Below are 27,378 nucleotides of genomic sequence, written 5' to 3'. Positions count from 1 at the left end.
TCTTGTGAATTCTACTCATAGAATGAGGCATAAAGTCATTGATAACACATTTTAATGTCACATTAGTTGATGTTTGTCATGTAGTCTTAAGCGTCCTTATGTTTAAATGCTCCTTTAAATGCCTCCCACACCTGTGTGGCCGATGTCTGAATGTTTCCAAACAGTATGCCATTGCTCAGCTGTTTCAAACTTCTTTTTGGCTCTGAGTGAAAAATTAAGAGCTTCTCCATAAATATACCAGACACTTTATTGTGGATGTGGACAAAGTCATACGTGTTTGGAATGATCACAGTAAATGATCACAGAATTTACATTTTTGGTTGAACTATTCCTTTAACACACCACAGTGTGGCTAACTTTTAGTCATGCATTGTCTTCTGTTTTTTTTTTTTTTTTTTTTTTAGTTTAAGCCTCTAAATGGCCACCATAGCAGGACCACCCTCAGCTGAGCAGTTCTGTACAATGTAATCACAGATACTCATTTGAGCCACCAGCCTCCTGACCTGCATCTCTTGGCTGCTTTTCATAGTTTTCATTAATGCTCCCAGGTGTCCAGTGGCTGCCGTCCTTGTTTTCAATGAGCTGAGCTTTGGAAAACCAGACAATAATGGCTTTTTCTTTGTCCCTGTGTACATGGAGAACAGCAGACAACAGCACATTCTCAGATTGCATGAGATCTTTGATTTGTGCAGTACTGGGTGTGTGTGTGTATTACCCAGATACAAATGGCCCACCTCAGACCTCTTCGCTGTTGGTCCATTTTAGGGCTAACGTACCAACGTATCTGTGCAGTCAGGGGTGGTGAGGGAGAACACTAGGGAGCTAAGTTAAGCATATGAGAAAGAATTGAGTATGGAACAAGGAACGAAGAAGAGAGAATAAGATTGTACTGTGAGTTTCTGTGTTTGAGTCTATTGCCTTATGCAGCTCTGCAATACATATTGTTGTATCTCATGTATTTATCTGTACCTGGATTTTTCATCTTTTGGCTATTTTGATTGTGCATCTTTTTTTAAAAGTGAAGTGTCTTTCTGCTCCACTTTTGCTAATACAATGACTGTTTTCCTTAAGTTTTTCCAAACAATCCCCCATCTTCCTTTGGTCAGGGAAAAAGATAGCCACGCTCTAAACTCACGCCATTGGTTGAGCCAATGTTGCTAGGTTGGGCTGGTCAGGATGCTGAAACAAACAATGTTTTGATAGAGCAATCAACCTATGAATGGCTTAAATCACATATTTTACCCTAAAATGTCAAGGGTTTTTGTTAAAAAATTAGTCATATTTTCATTTTTTATCATGGCCTTTTTCTGATATTTAGGGGGGAATTCACTGAGAATTAATTGCACCTGGTAAAAGCATCAGTTATTTGCATGCACTGTCTGTGCTGTTTAGGCACACAACTCACTAAATGAATTATGCAGATAAACACAGCCACAAAATCTGTGCTGAGCACAATTTATGCGACGCAATTCTGATCTTGCAGACCGGTTCTTGGTGCTATATAGCAGAGAATGCAGCAGACCACCGTGAACTCACGCACTCTGATGGGACTGTTGAACATTCTGCACTACTGTTATGCAGACACCTGAATCATCTTTTTAACATGATGAAAGTGTGCTTGACTACACCACACATCTGGATATATGTCAAGTTATAATGCTTCATCATTTGATCATTATTTGATGAATTACTGCTGACAGGGTCGATAGAAATTAAACCGAAATTATTTTGGTTTCTCGCATTTCGGATCAGCTCACGCACAGTATATGTGACACAAATTTTATCATCAGCACAGTCTGCGCGCACTGTCTGCGTGCAGCCAAGTTTTTCTCGACATGTGGTCAGTCCTTGTCTGTGCGCGTCGTCGGTGCATGCACCTCCTGCTAACTTTATTAAAAGAGTAAAACAAAACAGTCTTAGTGCGCATGCGTCAAAGGCATCTGTATTCGCTTCGGAGTAGTATACTTTTTAAAATAGTATACTTTGAAACACTGAATGCTCGACTGTGTGTGGGATGATCCAGCATGCAGAAAATCATGTTCCCTAAAAAAGTATTCAGATGCCTTAAGACTGCCACTTTTGGTGTGTCTAACTTGTCCTCAGCATCTCTTGCCATAAACAACGGGTTTTTAGGATTCTGCGTCAAGTTAAATGTCATTTGAAACTTTAAAAAACACATCTTGAGACACCTGCACTTCGTCCAGCTGTCTTTAATCCACTGTTGGTTTGTTGCCTGTACAGCTGTAGTTGCGCTTACTGTCCTTTGCTGACTGCAACTTGCAAAAACATAGAGGTTACACTTCAATCTTGAATAGCTCCATTGGTAGGAAAATTCATTACAGTGGTATAATTTTGTTTACTAAATTGGCAGCCATTAAATACAACACATATAAATAAAATTAGCATTTTCTTAGTTTCAACAAGTGAGTTATGAGTTATGACATGACAAATAGCTTAGCTGACAGTTTGGTTTAAACTAACAGCCAAACAGTGTCTTGATTACAGCTCAGTGGAAACAGCGGTCAGCATGTCATTGGCAGTCTCTGTGTTATCTCTACATCTCTCCTCTCCTGCTTTATCTCTCAGTCTCTGCTCTGCAGCAGTGAGCCTCAGACCTCACGTAGGCAAAGCTGGGCTTTTATATCCAACAGCAGATCACTCTTCACCCCACACAGACCTGGTTAAAGACTGTTGATAATTAAGATTATGGACAGAGCTACAGGGGCCAGCTGGAAACCCAGAGCACTAAAGCATCCATTGAAAACATGAGTCTATATAACATTTATTCAAACCTGCTGCAAAGAATGTAAAAAACAAATGTTCTTAAATATATTGAACGATATATATTGTTTAATTATCTTGCTGATTTATTTTGCTTTCTCTATATCCATGACATTTATGCCCCATGTTCTGCTCTGTGAAGTGCAGACACCACGTTCATGGCATACACAGACCCTCCCAGAGGATCATGGGACACTCCGCACTGAAGAAAGAGGCTTGGTTTGCCGCACGTAGCTGCAGTATTTTTACTCCCCAGTGACAGGAGGACAAACAGGATTGGGCATATTTGGACATCACTCCCCTACACAGTCCCTGAGGGATCTTTATTGCAGACCAAGGCCCAGACAAGGGCAAGAGGCCATTTGGAAGGCTCATACCAGAGTGCTACCCCCATATACCCACTGCCAAGAAGAGTATTGTTATTTTTTTTATGTTTCCATCACAGCTCATTTCACATTGTGGGAAATTAAAGAATGAAAATATCCAGCATAGTGATGTAGTCTAGGAAATGCAGTGAAATACTTGTTATGGTACTAAAAGCATTTTCGAAGCCACTCAAATAGGAAACATCCTGAGAGGTTTGGTTTGTCTCATTTAATTCTAAATACATGTCATCCTGCACTGTGGCCATTATGCAACTCAAACGCAGTGGCCCCAAAAAGTATTTTGACACTTAAAGCTGAAGTGGGTTATATCTGCACCATTAGCATCACCAAATGGATTTGCACAAAATATAATTGTTTTTAAACAGGTTTCCTCAAACACTCCCCGTGTCTTCCATTGGTCAAACAAATACTGTAGATAGTTCCACCCCAAACCAAAGGTGTCACTTTGTTTTAAAAAGTGGTGGGGACAGTTGTTTTATTTAGACAGTTGTCTAAAAACTCTATCTGCAAAAAAAACTGAGCATTTTAACATGTACATACAGTGGCATGCAAAAGTTTGGGCACCCCTGGTCAAAATTTCTGTTGCTATGAATAGTTAAGTGAGTGAATTAAGTGACCTTAATTAGCTTGTTAGGGCTATGGCTTGTTCACATTCATAGTTTGGAAAGGCCAGCTGTTGCAAATTTCAAAGCTTTATACATACTCTGGCTCCTCAAATCTTGTCCCAACAATCAGCAGCCATGGGCTCCTCTAAGCAGCTGCCTAGCACTCTGAAAATTAAAATAACTGATGCCCACAAAGCAGGAGTTAAAATATAACTTTTTGGCCGCAATGAGCAAAGGTATGTGTGTAGAAAAAAGGGTGCAGAATTTCATGAAAAGAACACCTCTCCAACTGTTAAGCACGGAGGTGGATCGATCATGCTTTGGGCTTGTGTTGATGCCAGTGGCACAGGGGAACATTTCACTGGTAGAGGAAAGAATGGATTAAATTTACATACCAGCAAATTCTGGAAGCAAACATCACACCATCTGTAAAAAAGGTGAAGATGAAAAGAGGATTGCTTCTACAACAGGATAATGATCCTAAACACACCTCAAATTCCACAATGGACTACCTCAAGAGCCGCAAGCTGAAGGTTTTGCCATGGCCCTCACAGTCCCCCGACCTAAACATCATCAAAAATCTGTGGATAGACCTCAGAAGAGCAGTGCATGCAAGACAGCCCAAGAATCTCACAGAACTAGAAGCCTTTTGCAAGGAAGAATGGGTGAAAATCCCCCAAACAAAAATTGAAAGACACAGCTGGCTACAAAAAGCTTTTACAAGCTGCGATACTTGCCAGGGGGTGTTACTAAGTACTGACCATGCAGAGTGCCCAAACTTTTGCTTCGGGCCTTTTTTGTTATTTTGAAACTGTAAAAGATGAATATAAACAAGTAAAATTGCTTAAAATATTAAAGAAATGTGTCATCTTTAACTTTAAGCCTTTTGGAAATCAGGCCATCTTTTGCTCGCTTAGCTATTCACAGCAACAGAAATTTTGATCAGGGGTGCCCAAACTTGTGCATGCCACTGTATTTAAATCAATGATGAGTTCTTTGAGATAAAAAAAAAATTTACTTTATAGGTTATTTTATTTTAATGTTTGTTTTAATGTATGTTATACCATGATCAATCATGATTAATCACAGAAATCTGTGTGATTAGTTTAAAAAATTTAATCGATTCCCATCCCTAATGCTGTGTATATATATATATATATATATATATATATATATATATATATATATATATATATATATATATAAATACATACACTCACCAACCACTTTATTAGGAACACCTGTACACCTACTTATTCATGAGATTATCTAATCAGCCAATTGTGCGGCAGCAGTGCAGTGCATACAATCGTGCAGATACGAGTCAGGAGCTTCAGTTAATGTTCACATCAACCATTAGTATGGGACAAAAATGGCATGATTTTTGGTGCCAGAGGGGCTGGTTTGAGTATTTCTGTAACTGCTTACCTCCTGGGATTTTCACGCACAAGAGTCTCTAGAATTTACTCAGAATGGTGCCAAAAATAAAAAACATCCAGTGAGCAGCAGTTCTGCAAATGGAAATGCCTTGTTGATGAGAGAGGTCAATGGAGAATGGCCAGACTAGTTCAAGCTGACAGAAAGGCTACAGTAACTCAGATAACCGCCCTGTACAATTATAGTAAGCAGAATAGCATCTCAGAATGCACAACATGTTGAACCTTGCACAAGCATCCTCAGCTTTCTGTTCTTGGCTGACAGAATTGGAACCTAATGTGGTCTTCTGCTGTTGTAGTCCATCCACCTCAATGTTCGATGTGTTGTGCACTCTGAGATGCTATTCTGCTCACTACAGTTATACAGAGTGCTTATCTGAGTCTTTCTGTCAGCTCCAACCAGTCTGGCCATTCTCCGTTGACCTCTCTCATCAACAAGGCATTTCCGTTCGCAAAACTGCCACTCACTGGATGTTTTTTATTTCTGGCACCATTCTGAGTAAATTCTAGAGACTGTTGTGTGTGAAAATCTAAGGAGATCAGCAGTTGCAGAAATACTCAAACCTGCCCATCTGGCACCAACAATTATCCATGCGATTATCTAATCAGCCAATCGTGTTGCAGCAGTGCAGTGCATAAAACCATTCAGATACGGGTCAGGCGCTTCAGTTAATGTTCACATCAACCATCAGAATGGGGGGAAAAAATGTATCTCAGTGATTTGGACCGTGGCATGATTGTTGGTGCCAGATGGGCTGGTTTGAGTATTTCTGTAACTGCTGATCTCCTGGGATTTTCACACACAACAGTCTCTAGAATTTAACCAGAATGGTGGCAAAAACAAAAAACATCCAGTGAGCGGCAGTTCTGTGGATGAAAACTGCCCATCCACAGAATTGCTTCTCACTGGATGTTTTTTGTTTTTGGCAATATTCTTAGTAAATGCCTTGTTAATGAGAGAGGTCAACATAGAATGGCCAGACTGGTTCAAAATGACAAAGTCTACGGTAACTCAGATAACTGCTCTGTACAATTGTGGTGAGAAGAATAGCATTTCAGAATGCTATCTGAGATGCAGGTTGGCGCTGTTTTGGCGGCATGAGGGGGACCTACACAATATTAGGCAGATGGTTTTAATTTTGTGGCTGATCGGTGTATATATATATATATATATATATATATATATATATATATATATATATATATATATATATATATATATATAGTACTGTGCAAAAGTCTTAGGCACGTAACATGATTCTTTTAAATCCTCTGCGTTTAGTGTGTCAATAGAAAATATAAATTTTAGATTTGGCTTGGCTGTTGGCCCTGAGGAAGCCCCGAGGAGGCATGATGAAGTACTAGAAGTGACAGTGGGAACGCAATTGGCTCTGGCTAACACTAGCATGCCCTCATTTGGCCCAATAGTGGAACTGCTGCTAATGATTACCATATGTACATAGTACACCAAGGTACTAGCATGGTAGTGTCCAAGTAGTACCACTTTATTTTTGGTTAGTGTTCATTTCACCTAGCTCTAAAAAATAATGCTAATAAATAATAATAACTAAAAATAATCATAGTTCATGCAGGCATCGTACTATAAGTGTATCAGCAGGGAGCACATTAAAAAATACAGTCTTTTGGCATACTTTTACAGACTTTTATTCCTTTTTGACACTTTTTTTAAAAGCATGCTTTCTGAAAGCTTATGACCGAGTTGTTTACAAGTAATCCCACTTCACCTCATTTCCCCTCTATGTGGCTTTTCACAATGCACCATCTTGATAATAATGCCACCGTGTTGTGGTTTTACCTTCTGCAAGGAGATGACAGAATGTCATCCAGGACTCATATCCTCCCCTGTAGCTAGCACGTATCCAACACATTTGCAGGCACAGGACATGAGGGTTGATCCTAATCAAGTAGATCTGATAGTATTGTGTACATAATACAGACACATTTTCTGCACACTGAAACTCTTGCTATCTGGATCAACGGTTGACAAAAGATACACCATAGGCCTGAGGGCTGATTATTGTATTGAATCTACTAAAGAAAGATACCTATTATGACCTTACAATACAAGCAGTGTGAATGTGGTGGGGGAAGTTCATTCATTGACGTGTATCATGTAAAATGATCAATGGTAGGGAATGCTTCGATTATTCTCATGGGAAGGAGAGTAACTCTTAAATTTCCTCTTGAAATCTGGTTAAACAATTTTCATGGTTCCCACCTCGTTGATCAATTAATTTCCATGACATTTCCAGTCCTTCGTTCCAGTCCTCCACTACCAGTGTTGAGTGTAATCTGATTACAAAGTAATTCGTTTCTGTTATCTAATTACTTTTTAGTCAAAAAGTAGTTCAACACATTACATTTTAATTTCTTGTAATCAAAAAGTAGCCTACATTATTTGAATTACACGTTTCAAAAAATATTATTTATGTAGAATATATTTAAAACCTGAAATACGCTAATATGTACAGTACAACTATTTGCATTTATTTAACAGCTCAACACAACGCACCCCCTAGCGAGTCAATAAACAAAGAGAAATATAGACATTATTTGAGCGGGGGTGGGGGATTTATGTGAAAAGTGTGTTAGAAATGGAAGTAACTAAAGTAACTTGAAACTAAATAACTAGAAATGTGATTATTAATCAGTAAAGTAAGTTGATTACAATTTTGGAGAAGTAATTAGGGATTTGTGGTGGATTACTTTTTTGAGTAACTTAACCAACACTGTTCATTACTTGACAGGGATGTGTAAAAATAATTTTATAGATATTGCAATGACAAAGGGATATTTTTAGCTGGTTAAATGTTTTAGAGCATAACTAGTAAAACATTTATTGACTATAGAAATTTCCATGACTTTCATGTGACTTTTGGTTTTAAAAGCATAGTTTTCAAATTACCTGATGTTTACAGGTTTTCCTTGCCTGTGGGTACACTAATTTCTGGTGAAAAATGTCAGAAGTCTTTTCAAATACAGTATTTATTATTTTAATTTTTCCCAAAGTAGACCAACTTGTTTGCCAATTATGAGAATGTTTTTTGCTCAAACTTGAGCTTGTTATGTAAGGAGTTCATGGACAATAATTTGTCTATTAACACAGTATCAAGCACAGCTTGGCACTATTTCAGGAAACACAGCCATATAAAAGACATGCATTGTTGGGATCAGCCAAACATTACTCATCCTCTTTATCTTTCAAAAGCAGTGTGGGTTTACAGTAGTATTACTGTCTACAGCACTGTGTGTGTCCAGATCTTTGCTTATGTCAGTCTTCAGCAGATTTTTATTGACCTTAAAATGGCCACAACGACTTTAAAGTAAAACTATAGCTTTATGACATTTTAGGAGGCTAACCGTACTTGTCCACTGGCGCGTTTTGAGCGGAGCTGAGCAGGCATTTTCAATTCATTTCTATGGGAGTCTAGTGGCATGCTCACACAGGGGATTTTGGGGTTGACAGTGGAGCAGATCAAGTGCGGGGAGCAGCCGAAGGCGTCAAAAAAGTTATTCAAATGAGAAGGAGACTCCTGACAGTTTCTTTTCCATGCATAATATTTTTTATATCCATGTATGTGGTTACAGATGAATCATATATAACAGTGAAAATGCACACAGAATCTTTAACTGCTACATCTTGCCTTTTCACTTGATTTCAGTATCTCACAGGAGAGGGCTGACGTGAGCTTCACTGACACTGTCTTCACTCCTATTGTTAGTCACTGCTGAAAGTCGCTCATCATTTGCATAAAGTTAAACTTTTCTCAACTTTCTCAAGTCACTGGACATGCCCACATCTAGTCACCAACGGTCCCTGTCGTTCATGTCGCCGGAAGTCACTGTGCTCTCATTGAAAATGAATAAGATACTGACGCTTTGTTGCAGAAAATTTGCTACGTGAGAACATGGCTTAATAAAAGAATAGTTTATATTCCAGTAAAATACACATACTTTTGAGAGTCATATCTGATTCCCTTCTCCACAGAATGAAAATTAGATTTACTGTAAAGAGGAGGAACTTAGAGAAAGAATAAGAGAGAGAAAGTGCAAGAAGTTGAGAAAGACTTCTCTAAATCATACAAACATTCTAAATCATAAACGTCTCAAAGATATTTGCTGAATGTCTTATTAACATACGAGAGGAAACGTCTTATTGACGTATTGCAGCTGAGGAAACAACCTAAAAATATGTCTTCCAGATGTAAATACACACATCAAATAGACGTCTGGATTGTGTAGGCTATGTGGCTACATTTTGCCAAAGTGTATTTAAGATCCATAATATGTTAGTTATGAAATTAGCCATAGCAAGACAAAGGAGTCAGCCTTTTTATTTCAATAACATTAAAAATGTCATTTCCATCAGTGTCATTTCCAGCACAACATTCTATTAAACACATTAGAGTATTTGATATGTGCTGGAAATGACATTGTTACGAATGTCCTCCTCGATTTTTTAAATTAATGCCCCTCTTTACCTGTGTGCTTCAACAGAACAGATTCAACTGTACTATTCAAATACATGTGGTAACAAATTGTTTCTTCATTAAAACTACACTGATGAGTATGCAACAATAATACTGTGAAAACAGCAAAGATTTACAGTGTGTAAACTGATTAATAAAAGCCATTCTGATCCTGATCTGCACCAGGGGGAATGTAAACATATTCACACATGTGGGAGTGCTACACAGTCTGAATCACTCTGACATAACAGTAATGGGACAGTGGGAGGAGAGACCTCCCTCTGCGCTCATTCACAGCAGGAGGGAATATTCCTTCAGTAGTGCTGCAAAACAAATACATAACCAAACTAAACAAGTCTTTACGATTCATACAGAGAACATTTTAGACATCTTATCGCTGTAAACCCTATGGTGCCTTCCAACGTCCTCTCCTAATTACAATTTTGTACAATTGATTTTACAGTTCATGAATATAAGACATTATACAGTACTACCTTATGGCAGTGTTTATCCCAAATAATTTCACATCAACAATCATTTCCCAGTCATTTTGCCTGAGTGTTAGAGTACTACAATTTCACAATCTGCACAGAATCTTAATATAAGATTCTGCCTTGTGAATTCCGGTAGTAAATGTTAGGTGCTGTCGCCCTCTAGTGGTAAGATAGCAAGACATCAGCAATATTACCAAACTCTCTAAGAGTATCTCTGTCTGCATCCCGCATGACTACAAGGAACACCCACTTTACGACACGCCTACTAAACGTAACGCCCCCCTTGGATCATCATGCGATTCTATTGGCTACAAGAACTTTTAAAATCCCATGCAGTCGCTCTTTAAATATGAAAAAGAATAACCTTTAAATGATATGTCACATTTTATATTATTAAACGGAATATATAAATGGTAAACTGAACTCTATTCCTGTTGGTGTGTGTACAATTTCTGCTTGTTCAATAATAATAATAATAAAAAAGATATAAATGGTAAGATAAATGTTTGTCTGTTCTGTTTTGTCCAGTTAGTTTACAGGCTAATTGGTTAGCCTATTAGCTTAGCATACCGCTAGCTTCTTACTTTCAATAAATTTATCTTCACTGTCACCATCTAGTGATATGGTGGTATGATTGAATTCAAAAGAACTTTTAATTGGCGGTATATTTAATGATTTTACAAACGTTTCATCTTTAAAATATTTGCGGTTATGGATAGGTTTAGAGTTATGGATAAGTTTAGGTGTGTGGTGCTGCGGGACTCCAAATAAACACAACAAACAGTGTATTAATGTGGCATCTAACTGTTCCAAGACTTCAGGATTTCGCTGGTTATTTGGAGGGGGCGTTAACCTGTAGTGGGCGTGTCTTGTAGTAGTCTTGCAGGATGCAGACAGACACATCTCAAACATAGAGCTGTTTGTTCAACACGAGGAAATTAAAGGATGGTTCACCCAAAAATGAAAATTCTCTCATCATTTACTCACCCTCATGCCATCTCAGATTTGTATAACCTTCTTCTGCTGAACACAAATAAACATTTTTTAGAAGAATAATTTCAGCTCTGTAGGTTCATACAATGCAAATGAATGGTGGCCAGAACTTTGAAGCTCCAAAAAGCGCATAAAGGCAGCATAAAAGTAAACCATACGACTTCAGTGGTTAAATCCATACCTTCAGAAGTGATATAAGATGTTTTACTATACATTCACTTTCACTTCCACGTTCGTTTTTGGCGATTCATTTCTTCATGCATAGCTTCAAAACTTTGGCCACCATTCACTTGCATTGTATAGACCTACAGAGCTGAGATATTCTTCTAAAAATCATGTCTGTATTCAGCAGAATAAAGAAAGTTATACACATCTGTAATGGCATGAGGGTGAATAAATGATGAGAGAATTTTCATTTTTGGGTGAACTATTCCTTTAATCATTGATGAACTTCAAGAGACAATCTTGATTCTAATCAGAAATCACAAGAAATAACTGTCATAATACATATTAAATCATCACGTGTTCCTAAGAAACTCAAAAGCTAAAAATGCTATTGGCTGATTTTCTGAAGCACTGAGAAGTACATTAGTTGCACTTTTTTTTTCTGCTTTTTTAAGGCACTTATCAGCCTTGTTTAGTCTTGTCTTCATCACATTTCCATCTGATGTTGCCTTCCAGTGTCTCAGTACGAATATCTTTGAGGTTTGTTCTCCTTCAGTTAGAATGGTTTGAATTGGAAAGATAAAGAGAATCGCCAGCATGACATTGAGAGAGAGAGAGAGAGATGACAGATAGATAGACAGACAGACAGATAGATAGATAGATATTCTTAATAAGACCCAGTTGGACATTGCAAACAATAAAGTAATATAATTTAAATATATATATATATATTAGCTTGCAGTTGTGAGAGGGAAAGTATACAATTATAGTGATATTTTTAATTTTACGTGGTTTCATTTACACCGATCAGCCACAACATTAAAACCACCTGCCTAATATCGTGTAGGTCCTCCTCATGTTGCCAAAACAGCTCTGACCTGTCGAGGCATTTACTCCACAAGACCTCTGAAGGTGTCCTGTGTTATCTGCACCAAGACGTTAGCAGCAGATCCTTTAAGGCATCTATGGATAGGACTTGTTGGTCCAGCCAACATCCCGTAGATGCTCAATCGGACTGAGATCTGGGGAATTTGGAGGCCAAGTCAACACCTTGAACTCTTTGTCATGTTCCTCAAACCATTCCCGAACAATGTGTGCAGTGTGGCAGGACGCATTATCCTGCTGAAAGAGGCCACTGCCATCAGGGAATACCATTGCCATGAAGAGGTGTATGTGGTCTGCAACAAACTTTAGGTAGGTGGTACATGTCAAAGTAACATCCACATGAATGCCAGGACCCAAGGTTTCCCAGCAGAACATTGCCCAGAGCATTACACTGCCTCCGCTGGCCTGCCTTCTTCCCATGGAGCATCTTGCTGCCATCTCTTCACCAGGTAAATGGCACACATGTACACGGCCCTCCATATGATCTAAAAGAAAACATGATTCATCAGACCAGGCCACCTTCTTCCATTGCTCCATGGTCCAGTTCTGACGCTCACATGCCCATTGTAGCTGCTTTCGGTGGTGGACAGGGGTCAGCATGGGCACTCTGACCAGTCTGCAGCTACGCAGCCCCATACACAGCAAGCTGCAATGCACTGTGTGTTCTGACACCTTTCTATCATTGCCAGCATTAAGTTTTCCAGCAATTTGTGCTACAGTAGCTCTTCTGTGGGATCGGACCAGACATGCACCAATGAGCCTTGGGTGCCCATGACCCTGTCGCCGGTTCACCGGATGTCCTTCCTTGGACCACTTTTGGTAGGTACTAACCACTGCACCCCACAAGACCTGCCGTTTTGGAGATGCTCTGATCCAGTCTTCTAGCCATCACAATTTGGCCCTTGTCAAAATCGCTCGGATCCTAACGCTTGCCCATTTTTCCTGCTTCCAACATATGAAATTCAAGAACTGACTGTTCACTTGCTGCCTAATATATCCCACCCCTTGATAGGTGCCATTGTAACAAGAAAATAAATGTTATTCACTTTATCTGTCAGTGGTTTTAATGTTGTGGCTGATCAGTGTATGGTAACAATGCTTTGAAATCTGCAGTTTTATAATGGTACTCCCTCAGCCACCTATTCAGAAATGAGGCTCTGTGTTTTCCCATTGGTCACAATTGGGACCGCTTACAAGTTTACTTGTTCTGTGAGCATGATTTGTATAAGCCAGAGCAATCTTATGAATAAACAGCCCCTTTAAATGGTAACATTTTACAATTAAGGGACCCACTTTATATTAGGTGTCTTTAACTACTACGTACTTAAGCATTTGGTACAATGCATTTATTGGACCCATTTCCACCTGGTATTACGATGCGTTCCGGGTGATCCAGTTACATGTGGTCAGGTGAGGCACATCACTGTTTACACCTGGGGCCTGATGTATAAATGCTGCATACACACAAAAATAGATGAGATTTATAAAAAGTAAACTTGTCGTGAAAATGTGCGCACCGCCACACAAGCTCTACCCCTTGCGTACGCACTCTTTTACTGCTGTGTGTGAATTGGCGACTCCAGCTGGACAAATAATGAACTGAACAGACTGATAATAAACTCTGATTTTCATTTAATTGACCACATTTATAAAATAAAAAAGTATGTTGTAAAGCACTTGAAACAGAAGTAATCGTTATCAAGCCAATAGTAGGCTATATTATTTTTATGTAACTAATTGAAAAGGCATTCAAATATAAGCTGTAAAAGGGAAATATTGGTTTGGGATGCACTACGTTTGGAGGACCAAGTCATTATAGAGTCATTATAGAGAAGGAACATACAGTAACTAAAAATGAGAGCGAAGTTTTCTTAGTTTGTGATATTTCTGTTCCCAGTGGCTATTACAGAAATCATGTACTGAGCATTTGAATAAAGATTTTCTGTTATGCGCACTTGACTCTGACTGACATGATATGGCTTGTAAAACAGACAGTATAAGACGGGCACTGCTGGAACCATTCAGTAGTCGAATGGACCACTGGAGAGACATGTCTCATCAGAAACAGTATTGTACAGCTGCATAAAATACACATCAAATGTGCTGCCTGCTCCACTTCATCCCGACCCTCATCGCAGTGAAACCTCTATTCTAGTATAATAAAAACATTATGAAAAGTACATTTGCCGTTCAGCTTTTTTTATTATTATTATTATTATTATTTATTAAAAATACCAGTCAAATATAAAATCTTATTAATCCGATGATATCAGACAATGCTGCACAACGAATTGTAATAATTTGTATTTTATTTCCAGTATTAAATATTTGTTCTTAAAAAAATAAAAAAAATAAAAAACACCCTTAAAACAATTTAAAATGTTTTCTGAGAAGCAAAATATGTTAGATTTATGTCAATAAACGAAGCTGTTGACCGGGGGAGTGGTGCTGCCCCCCCCACAAGATGCCGCCCTGGGCAACTGCCCATGTCACCCATGCCTTAATCCACCACTGCTCCTAGATGCAGTAGAAATTTAATCTAAGCAGAATTATCTGTTATTTTAGTGGATTACCTGTATTAAAGGATATTTAGGTGTTGGTGCTGCTCATCTGTGTTGATATCAGACACACTAAAGAAGATCCGTGAACTCTCTGTGATTGTGTATGTATCCGGTTTTTTTTATTTTCCGATCAGACGGTTATTTTCTTTTAAAGCTGTTCATAAATGCCAAAGTTTAAGCTCTTGTTTTAGCGCAGTGGTTGATTGACAGAGGAGGGGTGGTGCTTCACTGCTGCTAGGACGCTTACAGGACAGACTAGCATTTACACCTCAAATGCGATGTGGACACATGCGTTTTTGACCACATTCGTATGTGGTTTCTGTGATCCGATCACAAAACATTTTAGACCCCTTTTAGACCTGTATTTAGGGCTGACCACATGTGATCGGATCACCTGAAATGCATCTTAATACCAGGTGGAAACGGGGCCATTATGTAGGCCTACATATGTGCATGCTTGGGGAGTAACGGAATACTTGTAATGGTGTTACCTAATCAGGATACAAAAATGTGTAACTGTAATCCGTTAAAGTTAAATAAAAACTCAATGTATTCAGATTACAGTTACATTTAGTAAAAATTGGGATTACTAGCAGGATTACAATTTTCAATATATAAAAAAACACAAGATCCTCCTGACATAAAATGATAAAGACCGCTGCTTGCTTTAGTACAGAATACAGATACAATCAGATGCGCACTGGAGATCTCTTCTGGTTCTTGACTCATGTGAATCTGGCGCCACTTACTGTCACATGCACAAATAACATCTGTCTCACATCAACACTGTGCTCTCCAGGCAAACGAGGTCAAACTATTAAAAGGGCTGTTTCAACGTAATGGCCACTGGAAGACTATTATAATTTTTGTGGAAATTCTGACATTCTTGTCTCTTCAATGGAGAAAAGGGAAACAACATTACAGGTCAATGTAATTTACCTTTTTTGAAGATGCAGTGATTTTCCAAGGACCCGATACACAATTTAAAGAAGCATTTAAAGGTAAGACCCACACGAAAATCACGTTAGCAAGGATAGCTCAAATTAGTCATAAGTGTTCCCTAATTTTGCTATCCGACCGTCTGCTGTCTACCTGTTTGAGCTTCTACCGTCTGGAAGACGTTATAGGACACCACTACACGGATGAACAAACAGATTGAGGAATAGCTTTTTTCCAAGAGCTAAAGCCTCCCTCAGTACAATTACATAAAGAAAATTTACATGTATGCATGAGTGAAAGTATGTATGTGGGTGAATGTATGTATGTGAGGGTATATCTATAAAATGGATGTATGTGTATATACAGTATATGTGAATATGTGCTGTATATGTATGTACATGAATATATATATATATATATACATATATATATATATATATATATATATATATACTGTATGTGTACATAGGTGCATGTGTATATATATATTTCTTGTACTTAAATGCATTTATTTATAGTGCGTGAATGGCATATTTTCTTAAACTACTGTTTGGATTCAAACCACACAAAATTTCATTGTACATGTTACAATGACATTAAAGGAATGTAATCTAATGTTAATTTCAACATATACTACATTTTATTTTACGTTATATGAACTAACAATGAACAATTGCATTTTGTGTAAATGATGTAAAAGTGTTTATTGTGAGTTCATGATACCTAATGCATTAACTAATGTTAACAATTTCAGTCAGGGGGCCCAGAATGTCTAGTTATGGCCTAATCTTGGGTGGTGGATTGGAACATACAGTCCTTACCAAATGCATACACGCCTCAGTGCATGACCAGACATTGCTTAGAAATCTGACAAAATGGTACAGTTTCAGCTCAATTAATTTTTATTTGTACAGCGCTTTTTACCATACATTTTGTTCCAAAACAGCTTTACTGAAAGCAGAAAAAATAGAAAATGTTCAGAATGTTGCAAAAAAAAAAAAGAAAAGAAAAAACTGTCAATGTAAAACCTAAAAGACACTCAAGGCACCATTTGGGGTTCCTCAGCTGGCACAGGTGGATACCTCTGAAGATCCTCCAGAAACCCTTTCGGTTCCCTGAGAATCATATTATTACTTCACATAAGAACTGAAGGACTGGCATGGATTCCTTCAGTAACCGCATCATGAAGAAAAAGCTTTGAGGATCTTGAAATATTTTGAACTTTAATGAGTGCATAAACAGGATATTTGAGGCTCCTTTAAGGATCTCAAGAAGGCTGTGTCAGGGTGCCTCGAGTATTTTTATTTTTCTACAGTGAGTTATTATGGGCAACAACGGTCAGTTATCCAGGTCTCCATGGAAGCTTATTTCTAAGCAGATTTTCACTGTGCTCTCTACATCCAATCTCTAGCTAATTGGTGATATGAGATCTGTTTGATGCGTTAATCAAATCCAAAAATAGCACTTTAAACTTTTGTTTATCTCTGGAAAGACTTTGAAATTCTGCATGCATCAATTCTTCAAAATCCTTCTGATCCTTAGTGATCCTTGGTGCCATGGTAGACAGGATGTCTAAAGTCAACTGCATGTTGTACATATCATTGAATATGTCAGCAATAGTGTTCAATGTTTCCTCTGTGCTGTGAAGGTATTGTATACTGCCCGGCAAGCCTAATGTGTTTTCAGAAATCAAATCTGGTTTATGAAACACGGACAATGTTTTGTGAAACCTGGTTGTGATTTAAATGTCCATCTTGTTGAACAGTTTTTCAGAATGCTTTCTGGAAACCCTGCACACATCGCATCCATGAATCAATGTTTTGTCCTCGTTCTGAACATCATCAATATCCGGCACAACACAGTCATCTGTGTAAACGGAGTGAGAGAGAATGGATGTACAGTATTTTATCAGTTGTGTTGATAAAATAATAAAATAACTAGCTAGTGAAATACTTCCCCTTTCGGAAGTGAACCAGAATGCTAAAATGGTAACAATAGGCCTTCAGATTACTGCAAATTTCAAGAATTCACACTTTTTTAATTGTTCTTGCATCTCTTTGGGTCAGACACATACATAAAGCAGAATGACTTGAGTTCATATCCAATGGTGAATTAATGTATCATTTTTAAATAAAATGCAACTCTATGTTAGTGGATGTATTAATAGGAGCGGCATCTCGTTTTGTTCCATTTAGTAAGAGATTTCAATGACTGGTTTCACTTGACCTCAAAGTTGTGGTGAACTCTTCATTTACATTTGCAGCTTTACTTGAACGTGTGTACTAACTACTAACATTAACGTTAGGTCAACTTAAAATACCTGCTAGTCAGTTATAAGCTCAACTGTTTAGGATAAAGTTAAACTCTGAGACAATTATAGTAGTTTAATTTAAAGCTGAAGTGTGTAATTTCTGCACCACTACCGTCATCAAATGTAATTGCAAAAGTGGGGTGTTTATAGTGATATAATGTAGATTAGGCATGTCATAAAATATTGATATATTGATTATTGATTGGCACATTATTTTATCGATACGTTTTTGAGGCATTGATATATTAACATTAGAGGACATTTAAATTAGAAGCCTAATTTGCGTGCTTTCCAATTTACTTAGTTGGCCTTCTGTTTAATGTTGTCTGATGTAATAGCATTGGGAGACCACAAGAGGCAGATATAACATATACTGAAGCCAGTCAAGGGCAGGTCAAGGCACAGTCTAAGTTGTGGATCTAGTCACCATACACACAAACATTACAAAGGTTTTTGTACTTCTTCAAGAGTGAACAAAATGACGTTGATGAGTTTGCAGGTTAGTGTAAGAAACTGGTGTAACTGCACAAACTAAACGATTAGAAATGATGACATTTATTGTGAGATTACTCTGTATATAGCCTTGAATAGGTCTTTCATTTAAGCTGTCAAACCACAAAAAAAAAAAAAAAAAAAACATAATTGTAACTGAAAATAAATTGTGAAGGCTAAATGAAAGACACAAAGAGTAAATAATCTTTGTCCTTTGATAATGATTTGGGTTGAATTTAATGGAAAACTATGCAAATTGAATTTTGAGCACCTCCGGAGACGTAGCTGAGCGCTGCCGACAGACACAAAGTGTGCGTAGAAAATAATTATTTCAAATTTTAGAAAGCACCATTTCGTCAGCCAGACACATCCGGTGTGCGACCCCCTTTAATTTACTCTGGTGCTCACACCAGGGTAATACAGTTGTTTTGAGAAATATGTTTGAAAAGACAAAGACAACTGTGCATCAAGCAGCCCTATTTATATCTGAAAAAATCCTGATATATATCGATTATCATCTGGAAAATCTTCCGATTATTGATACATGTATATGGCAACAATCCCAAGCCTAGTGAAGGTAAATGCACAATAGTTCTAGTGCAAAATTTGTCAACTTATTCCAATACTTTTGAGATAGCAGGATGCTTTTTTGAGTAACACATTAAAAGAATGCTTTTTCAAAATAACCAGTTTAGAAAAGGGTTAATCATTTCTTGTTAATTTCAATCATATTTGGCATTTCATAAAATCTTAAATATTCTACATATAAACAAATTAAGCCCCTGCAACAAGGGAGCTTTTTTCCCCCAAATACTATCCCTTCACTTACTGGACAGTTATTGAAAAAGTGTTAATCACCTTAAACAAAACAAAAACTTATTTCAAAAAACGAATGTGAAAATCTCAGGGGATACATAAATGTGCATTATTAAGTTATTAAATGGGGGCCTGGGTAGCTCAGTGAGTAAAGACGCTGACTACCAGCCCTGGAGTCACAAGTTCGAATCCAGGGCGTGCTGAGTGACTCCAGCCCGGTCTCCTAAGCAACCAAATTGGCCCAGTAGCTAGGGAGGGTAGAGTCACATGGGGTAACCTCCTCGTGGTTGCCATAATGTGGTTCTCGCTCTTGGTGGGGCCCATGGTGAGTTGTGTGTGGATGCTGCGGAGAATAGCGTAAAGCCTCCACGCGTGCTATGTCTCCACGGTAACGTGCTCAATAAGCCACATGATGCACGGATTGACCATCTCAGTTGCGGAGGCAACTGAGATTCGTCCTCCACCACCCAGATTGAGATGAGTCACTATGCCACCACAAGAACCTAGAGGAATTGGGAACTGGGCATTCCAAACTGGGGAGAAAGGGGAGAGAGAAAAAAAAGTTATGAAATGATAGATCATATTACCTCAAAATTTAACTTTTAGATATTGCACATAATGACCTCATAAATCAGGAAAGTTTTGTAGTGCATTGTGACAAACAAGAGATAAGGAAAGTGCTGTATTAGTTGTTGCTATTTAGTGTTTTGGAAGAAAAAAAAATAAAAAGTGCCTTTTAGACCCATTGTTCTCTATGTTCTTTTGGTATGTAAATAGTTGTGGAGATGGGGTGTGGCCGAGCGAAGTCTGTGGAGATCGAGGGCGGGAGAGGAAGAGCGGTAAGGATTGACACCTGTGGGAAATTATCCCTAACAGCTGTTTTGTGTTGCAGTGAGTGCTGGAGAGAGATATAAGGACAGTCCATACTGCCGGACGGGAGAGAGAGCGATGCACAAAGCCATATTGTGTGTGTTCGTTTTGTTGTGCTGAAAGCAAACCTTTATTTTGAACACTGAAAAGTGTATAAAGAGACTGAATAAATACGGAGAATTTACCTGGCTCGCTGCTTCCTCATTTAAGTTAAGCAGGAACTTATCACAATAGTGTAAATACATTCTCTGACATACTTTATCCGGGAATGTGGGTATTGTCCCATTACCCGAATATATGTAACAACAACCACGAAAATCCTTCTACTCTGGTTTTATAAACAAGTACAATTTAACAATAATTATCTGCAATAAACAGCTTAGTGCAATTTAACCAAAGGAAACAAATTACTTGGAACGTATATACAGAAATTTCGGTTGAAAAGAGCTGAGTTTTTTTTTGTAAATTCAGCATTTTAAATGTCACCTCAGCTCTCGTGACATTATAGGATAGTAAAGGGTCCAGTAGATGAGCACTTCAGAATCTCACAGGATGTAGTAGGTCATTGGGTTCTCACTTACTTTTTTATGAATACTGAGGATTTGGACACACTACTCTTTTGACACTGCTTTTGGCATACTAAAGTAGGGAAGTATACATATTTAGACATATTTGGTTTTTTTTTAAAACAAGGGCTGTTTTAAAGATCCTCAAATAAAAATATTGATTCTAAAGTTGTTGTTTTTTGTTTTTTTTACTTTGAAGTGGAAAAAAAATAACTATAGCCTGTAAGCAAATGCGTAGGATTAGAAATTTTAAACCTTCCACAGAACCTCTGAAAGACACAAGCAATCATAGACAGTGGTCACACCATTTCACTTAAAAGATTCTTCCAAAATACAGGACGTCCAGGTTGGCAATCAAACTTTCACCTTAAAGTGTGTATTGATGAACAATCAAAAATTAACCAAGATTTGTAACTTTACTCTTATATTGCGAAAACAAGGATTTGAAGTGTTCAAGTCCAATGTGAGAAATGTTATTCACCAACAGATACATTTAATGAGTTAATCTTGTGTGTTTCAGGACCGGTGGTAGAGAGCAGTCACTGCAATCATCACATCTTCTGTCAGGCCCATTGGGTGCGGGCTGTGCCTCTGTAACTGCAACCAATTCTTGGGTGGACGGTAAAAGTTCTGGAGAAACGTCTGTCCTGTTAGGTCTAACCTCGCTATGGTCTAATCCAGGTGGTGCAATTCCAAGATCAAGATCTGTCAGATGTTCTGAGAAAAAAAACAAAAAAACATGCACAAAACAGTTTAAAGGTTAAAGTTCTAAATTTAGCCTTGTAACAAACTTCACAGCAAGAGGGAAGGAGGACACAGGGAACCGGGTCTCTCCAGTCACAGGTAAGGCTTTTTAATTCTGGGCTTACAGCTTCACAATAAATCATCAGCTTCACAACTACACATCAGCTTCATAATTACACATCAGCATCACAGTTACTCATCAGCAGAACAGCAGAACAGCAGGAAACATCATGATGGCGGCGCGGATGGCCGCCTCGGTGTGGAGCGCTTCTATTGTTTTGTTATTTTTGTTTGTTTTTCCTGTGTTTAGTAATCTTTTTTCAGTCAGTTTTACCAGAGACGAACTGCTGAACATTCGACAGCATACACCAGTCAATCTTTTCTGGATTTTGAATATTCGGACGTTTTGTTTGACATTTTAGTCGGAGGCGCGGCTGTGTTGTTTAAACGCGCTATGAGACGCAGGCGAGGGAGACGAGCAGGTGCGCTGGTCAAACTCCGTCGGCGGGGCTTTCGAACAGCGCTGCCGAGCATTCATCTTGCGAATCTCCGCTCTCTCCCTAACAAAACGGACGAACTTCATCTCCTCACCTGCACAAACAAGGACTTTTCAAACTCTGCTGCCTTCAGAAACCTGGCCGAGTGAAGCTATTCCGGACAGCGCGTAACATCTGCCGGGCTTTCAGCTGTTCAGAGCAGATCGCATCGCGGAGTTAATGGGGAAAACAAGAGGCGGTGAAACATGCTTTTACATCAATGAAAGTTGGTGTACAGGTGTAACAACATTAAAGAATATGTGCTGTCCTAATTTGGAAGCGCTCTTTATTAACTGTAAGCCTTTCTACTCACCACGGGAGTTTTCCTCGTTTATTCTGGTGAGTGTATATATCGCGCCAAACGTGTGTTTGAATGCCACGCTGCAACAGCTGGCTGATCAAATCACAGACACGGAACAACAATACCCGGACTCAGTTATTATTATTCTTGGGGATTTTAACAAAGCAAACCTCACACGTGAACTGCCCAAATACAAACAGCACATTACCTGCCCAACCAGAGACAGAAATATACTGGATCATTGCTACACAACAATAAAGGATGCATATCGCTCTGTTCCTAGAGCAGCTTTGGGACTATCTGATCACTGTCTGGTTCATCTTCTTCCAACCTACAGACAGAAATTAAAATCTGCTAAGCCTGTATTAAGGACTATAAAGAGATGGATCAACGAAGCAGAGCTGGAACTACAAGCCTGCTTTGACTGCACTGATTGGAGTGTTTTTGAGGCTGCAGACACCAATCTGGACGAGCTCACAGAAACTGTTACATCATATATCAGTTTTTGTGAGGATATGTGCATTCCTACTAGGACTTATTTAACATTAAACAACGACAAACCATGGTTTACAGCATAAATCAGGCAGCTTCGTCAGGCCAAAGAGGATGCTTACAGAGTTGGGGATAAAGTCTTGTACAATCAGGCCAGGAACACACTGAATAAGGGAATCAGAGTGGCTAAAAGGAGATACTCGACCCTGCATCAGTGTGGAGTGGCATGAAACAACTTACGAATTACAGGACTCTTGCCCCCAACCCTGTGGTGGACCAACAACTGGCTGACGACCTGAATGTGTTCTGCTGTAGATTTGAAAGGCCCAATCTCACACCCCACACCCACTCTGACCTTCACTTCACACAAACACCAACACCTCCTGCAACCCCCCTCCTCCCCCCTCCTGCTACTCAACCTGCACTTAAGATCTGTGAAGATGATGTGAGCCGCGTCTTTCGACAACAAAGGATAAGGAAAGCACAGGGCCCAGATGGCATTTCACCTGCATGTCTTAGATCCTGTGCTAACAAGCTGGCCCCCATTTTCACACAGATCTTCAATAGATCACTGGAGCAGTGTGAAGTCCCATGCTGCTTCAAATGCTCCACTATCATCTCCATCCACCAAAAATCACAGGACTTAATGACTACAGACCTGTCACCCTGACGTCTGTGGTCATGAAATCATTCGAGAGACTGGTGTTGGCCCACCTGAAGAACATCACTGGACCCTTTCTAGATCCCCTTCAATTTGCTTATTGAGCAAACAGGTCTGTGGATGATGCAGTCAACATGGGATTGCATCATATCCTGCAACATCTGGACAGACCAGGGACATATGCAAGGATCCTTTTTGTGGACTTCAGTTCGGCTTTCAACACCATCATCCCAGCTATACTCCAGAATAAATTACACCAACTCTTTGTTCCCATGTCTATCTGTCAGTGGATTACCAGCTTTCTGACGGACAGGCAGCAGCTTGTGAGACAGTGGAAACTCACTTCCAGCACCTGTACAATCAGCACTGGTGCCTCTCAGGGATGTGTGCTCTCCCCACTACTCTTCTCCCTCTACACCAATGACTGCATCGCCAAGGACCCCTCTGTCAAGCTCCTGAAGTTTGCAGATGACACCACTGTCATCGGCCTCATCCGAGATGACGATGAGTCTGCATACAGAAGGGAGGTTAAACAGCTGGCTGTCTGGTGCAGTCAAAACAACCTTGAGCTGAACATGTTCAAAATGGTGGAGATGATTGTGGACTTTAGGAGGAACACCCCAACACTGACCCCCCTCACCATTCTAAACAGCACTTTGGCAGCAGTGGAGTCATTCAGGTTCCTGGGCACTACCATCTCACAGGACCTGAAGTGGGAGACCCACATTGACTCCATTGTGAAAAAGGCACAGCAGAGGTTGTACTTCCTTTGCCAGCTGAGGAAATTCAGCCTGCCACAGGCGCTGCTGATACAGTTCTACTCAGCAGTCATTGAGTCTGTCCTCTGCACTTCAATAACTGTCTGGTTTGGTTCAGCTACGAAATCAGACATCAGAAGACTACAAAGGACAGTTCGGACTGCTGAGAGGATTATTGGTTGCCCCCTGCCCCCCCTTAAAGAACTATACACTTCCAGAGTGAGGAAAAAGGCTGGAAAAATCACTCTGGACCCCACTCACCCTGCCCACTACCTTTTTGAACTGTTGCCTTCTGGCCGACGCTTCAGAGCTCTAAGCACCAGAACTGTCAGGCACAGGAACAGTTTTTTCCCCTCAGGCTATCCATCTCATGAACAGTTAAATTGCCCCATTGAGCAATAACTATGTGCAATACACAGTTTAGTCTTTCTTATATTTATCCAACACATCCAACCTCTTCTGCCATTTCATTCCTCTGAAAAAAAAAACATTTGCACTGTACATAACAGATTTGTATTTACACTGTACATAACAGATTGTATTAGATTTGCACTACCCATGTGTATGTGTCTATGTATGTATGTGTGTGTCTGTACGATTGTGTATAATTATTTTAAATTTTTTATTATTATCTATGTCTTGCTGCTGATTTTGTATTGCTTTTGTATTGTTGTACACTGGAAGCTCCTGTCACCAAGACAAATTCCTTGTATGTGTTGGCAATAAAGCTCATTCTGATTCTGATTCTCTGACTCTTGTTCCCTGACTCTCTCTCTGACCCTTGGCACTGGCATGGTCCCTTTTATGCCGCTCTCCCCAAAGCCTCGTGTTGAACAAAGCGTTGGTGAATAGTGGTTTGGTTACAACCCGTGTTCACCAAGGCTTGGTGAGTACTCCCCTTGACACTTACCGGTATCCTGTATGCTCCGGCCCGATCGGGGGCAGCCTGTGGAGTGTCAGGGATCCGGACCACAGTCCCCAGCTCCATCACAGGGCATTGATCCCGGAAGTGCCCCGGATCCCCGCAACTCCAGCAGGCTGGCCCAGACGCTATGTTGTCGGTGGGCACATCCACCTGAGGGGGTGGGGCAGTGCAGTCGTGGGGGGAACAAACCCCCATGAATGGGAAGCCGACTTCGGCAGTGGGACTCAATGCCTCCGTGGAGTGAGAGGGGTGGGGGGAGGGAGAAGAGAACAGGGAAAACATAGGGGGAGGGGAGAGAGAGTAGGAGGGCTCTTCTGCCCTCAGGTACGCTGCCATATGGTCCCCCGCCAATTGGACAGCTTCCTCCAGCGACGCCGGATGGTGGCACTGGACTCATTCTGCCGTTCCTTTTGGTAGTCGATGGATTAGCTGCTCCAGCACCACCTGGTCGATCACTCCCTCGATGTCGCTCTGGACTGCGGCCAACCCGCTGCAGGATGGACTTCTTCAGGTCATCATAAGCCAGGAGGCTAGCTGCTGGCATTTGTTGAGCTGTGAGCTGGGCTTCCCTGGACAGCAACGGAATGAGTCTGGCCATCCAATGGGCGCGCGGCCAGCCCCAGATCACCACGGAGCACTCAAAGAGGTCCAGGAATGCTTCTGAATCATCTTCCACCCCCATCTTCAAGAGCGTGGGCAGGGGCATGGAGGATGTGGTGTCCGGGGTCACGGCCGGGGCTTTCTCCTGGCTGAGGAGGCTCCAGTTCGCATGCCAGTCCTCTGCTTGAGCTCAAAGGATCTCGAAGAACCGGCGATCTTGATCTTGCCTAAGCTCAAGCAGGGATTGTTGGTGGGTCTGGTGTAGGCCAGCGAGGGATTTGAGGATTTCTGCCAACTGGGAGGACTCCATGGGGCGTACTTCCTCCAACTTGATCCCGGGTTTTGGCACCAGTGTAACAAACTTCACAGCAAGAAGGAAGGAGGACACAGGGAACCGGGTCTCTCCAGTCACAGGTAAGGCTTTTTAATTGGCAACTTTCTGGGCTTACAGCTTCACAATAAATCATCAGCTTCACAACTACACATCAGCTTCACAATTACACATTAGATTCATAGCAGGACTCTTGTTCCCTGACTCTCTCTCTGACCCTTGGTGCTGGTGTGGTCCCTTTTATGCCGCTCTCCCCAAGCTCACTATAATTGGAAACAGGGTTGGAAACAGGTGTTAATCATTATCTGGCTCAGGTGAATGCACCCTTACTGCTTTCTCTCTCTCCGGACGAATGCTCGACCACGCCCCCGCCACCACAGGCTTTTATTACGAATGCTGGGGTTCTGTTATCATTATTTGCCCAGAATTATTCTTGGTATAGCTTAGAACTAAAGGAGCAAATGCTGGCAGTGAAAAAGTAATCATAAGTGTAACTACGACATCGAAAATACATTACAAATCAATCATTTTATAAACACTTACCATCATGATTGGATGCCATTTTCCCATTTTTTATTAATTAGCAGAGCAGAATTATATGTTTGTTTGTTATAATCTGGTTAAAATCTTAAAGGGGAAACCTTTGAGAGAGTTTGACACTATAGCACGATGCCAAATACATTCAGTGACCCAGTCCAAAACTGATTTTGCATGACTCAGAAGTAAACCTGTGGGGGGTGTCCCAGGAAGTTAAAAAGGTTTCTGAAATGAAAAGAATGAAAAGGTGTCAACACAGATGCTTCCAGACTGTCCCCCACCCCATGCCAGACAGACATCCTTCAAACACATAGGATCTGAGTGTGTGTTTAACTATTTTAAAGAATTTAATGAACAACTATGAAAATAAAATGACATTGATCACCGTTCTGTTAGTGTTATTTAATTTAGTGTAATTGTGATTTTATTTTGTCACAATCTCTTCACAATCTCACATTTTAAAGTGATAACTTTGTGTGTGAGTTCAAAACTGACTCTTTGAAAACAAAGCTGTAGTTGACATCTAGGAAAACACACAGACATTAGGGTGTTCTTTTTCCTATAGCAGAAATAATGTGTTGTTAGAAAGTATGGCATACTCAAGAATAAGGCTTTTTATAAATAAATAAATAATAGGGAAATAATTTAGAGAAAAAAATAGAATGGAGGAGGGGCAAGAAGTGGAGGAACTATTTAAAAAAAT

At 39.8% G+C, this 27,378-nt stretch overlaps 1 protein-coding gene across 2 annotated transcripts; it reads right to left on the bottom strand.

The window, feature by feature from the left end:
* Window positions 1-18,626: 18,626 nt before the first annotated feature.
* Window positions 18,627-26,910, bottom strand: LOC127425202 (uncharacterized). 2 transcript variants are annotated; one of them, XR_007894589.1, is made up of 3 exons: window positions 25,193-26,910; window positions 21,272-21,507; window positions 18,627-19,887 (listed from the first exon to the last, which is right to left on the bottom strand). XR_007894589.1 is itself a non-coding variant. In XM_051670919.1 (2 exons), the coding sequence occupies exon 1, from the start codon at window positions 25,911-25,913 to the stop codon at window positions 25,239-25,241; it is 675 nt and encodes a 224-aa protein (XP_051526879.1). In that variant the 5' UTR covers window positions 25,914-26,910; the 3' UTR covers window positions 20,750-21,507; window positions 25,193-25,238. The 2 variants fall into 2 exon arrangements, 1 of the variants encoding a protein (XP_051526879.1); XM_051670919.1 differs by lacking the exon at window positions 18,627-19,887 and having other exon boundaries at window positions 20,750-21,507.
* Between the last annotated feature and the right edge of the window lie 468 nt (window positions 26,911-27,378).

Source organism: Myxocyprinus asiaticus, chromosome 34 (genome assembly GCF_019703515.2).
Source record: "Myxocyprinus asiaticus isolate MX2 ecotype Aquarium Trade chromosome 34, UBuf_Myxa_2, whole genome shotgun sequence".
NCBI classification, from domain to species: Eukaryota; Metazoa; Chordata; class Actinopteri; order Cypriniformes; family Catostomidae; genus Myxocyprinus; species Myxocyprinus asiaticus.
This window is presented reverse-complemented; position numbering and strand designations above follow the sequence as displayed.

Excerpts from the sequence above, each read along its gene's own strand:
- LOC127425202 (XM_051670919.1), bottom strand. The coding sequence starts at position 25,913 with ATGCCCCTGCCCACGCTCTTGAAGATGGGGGTGGAAGATGATTCAGAA.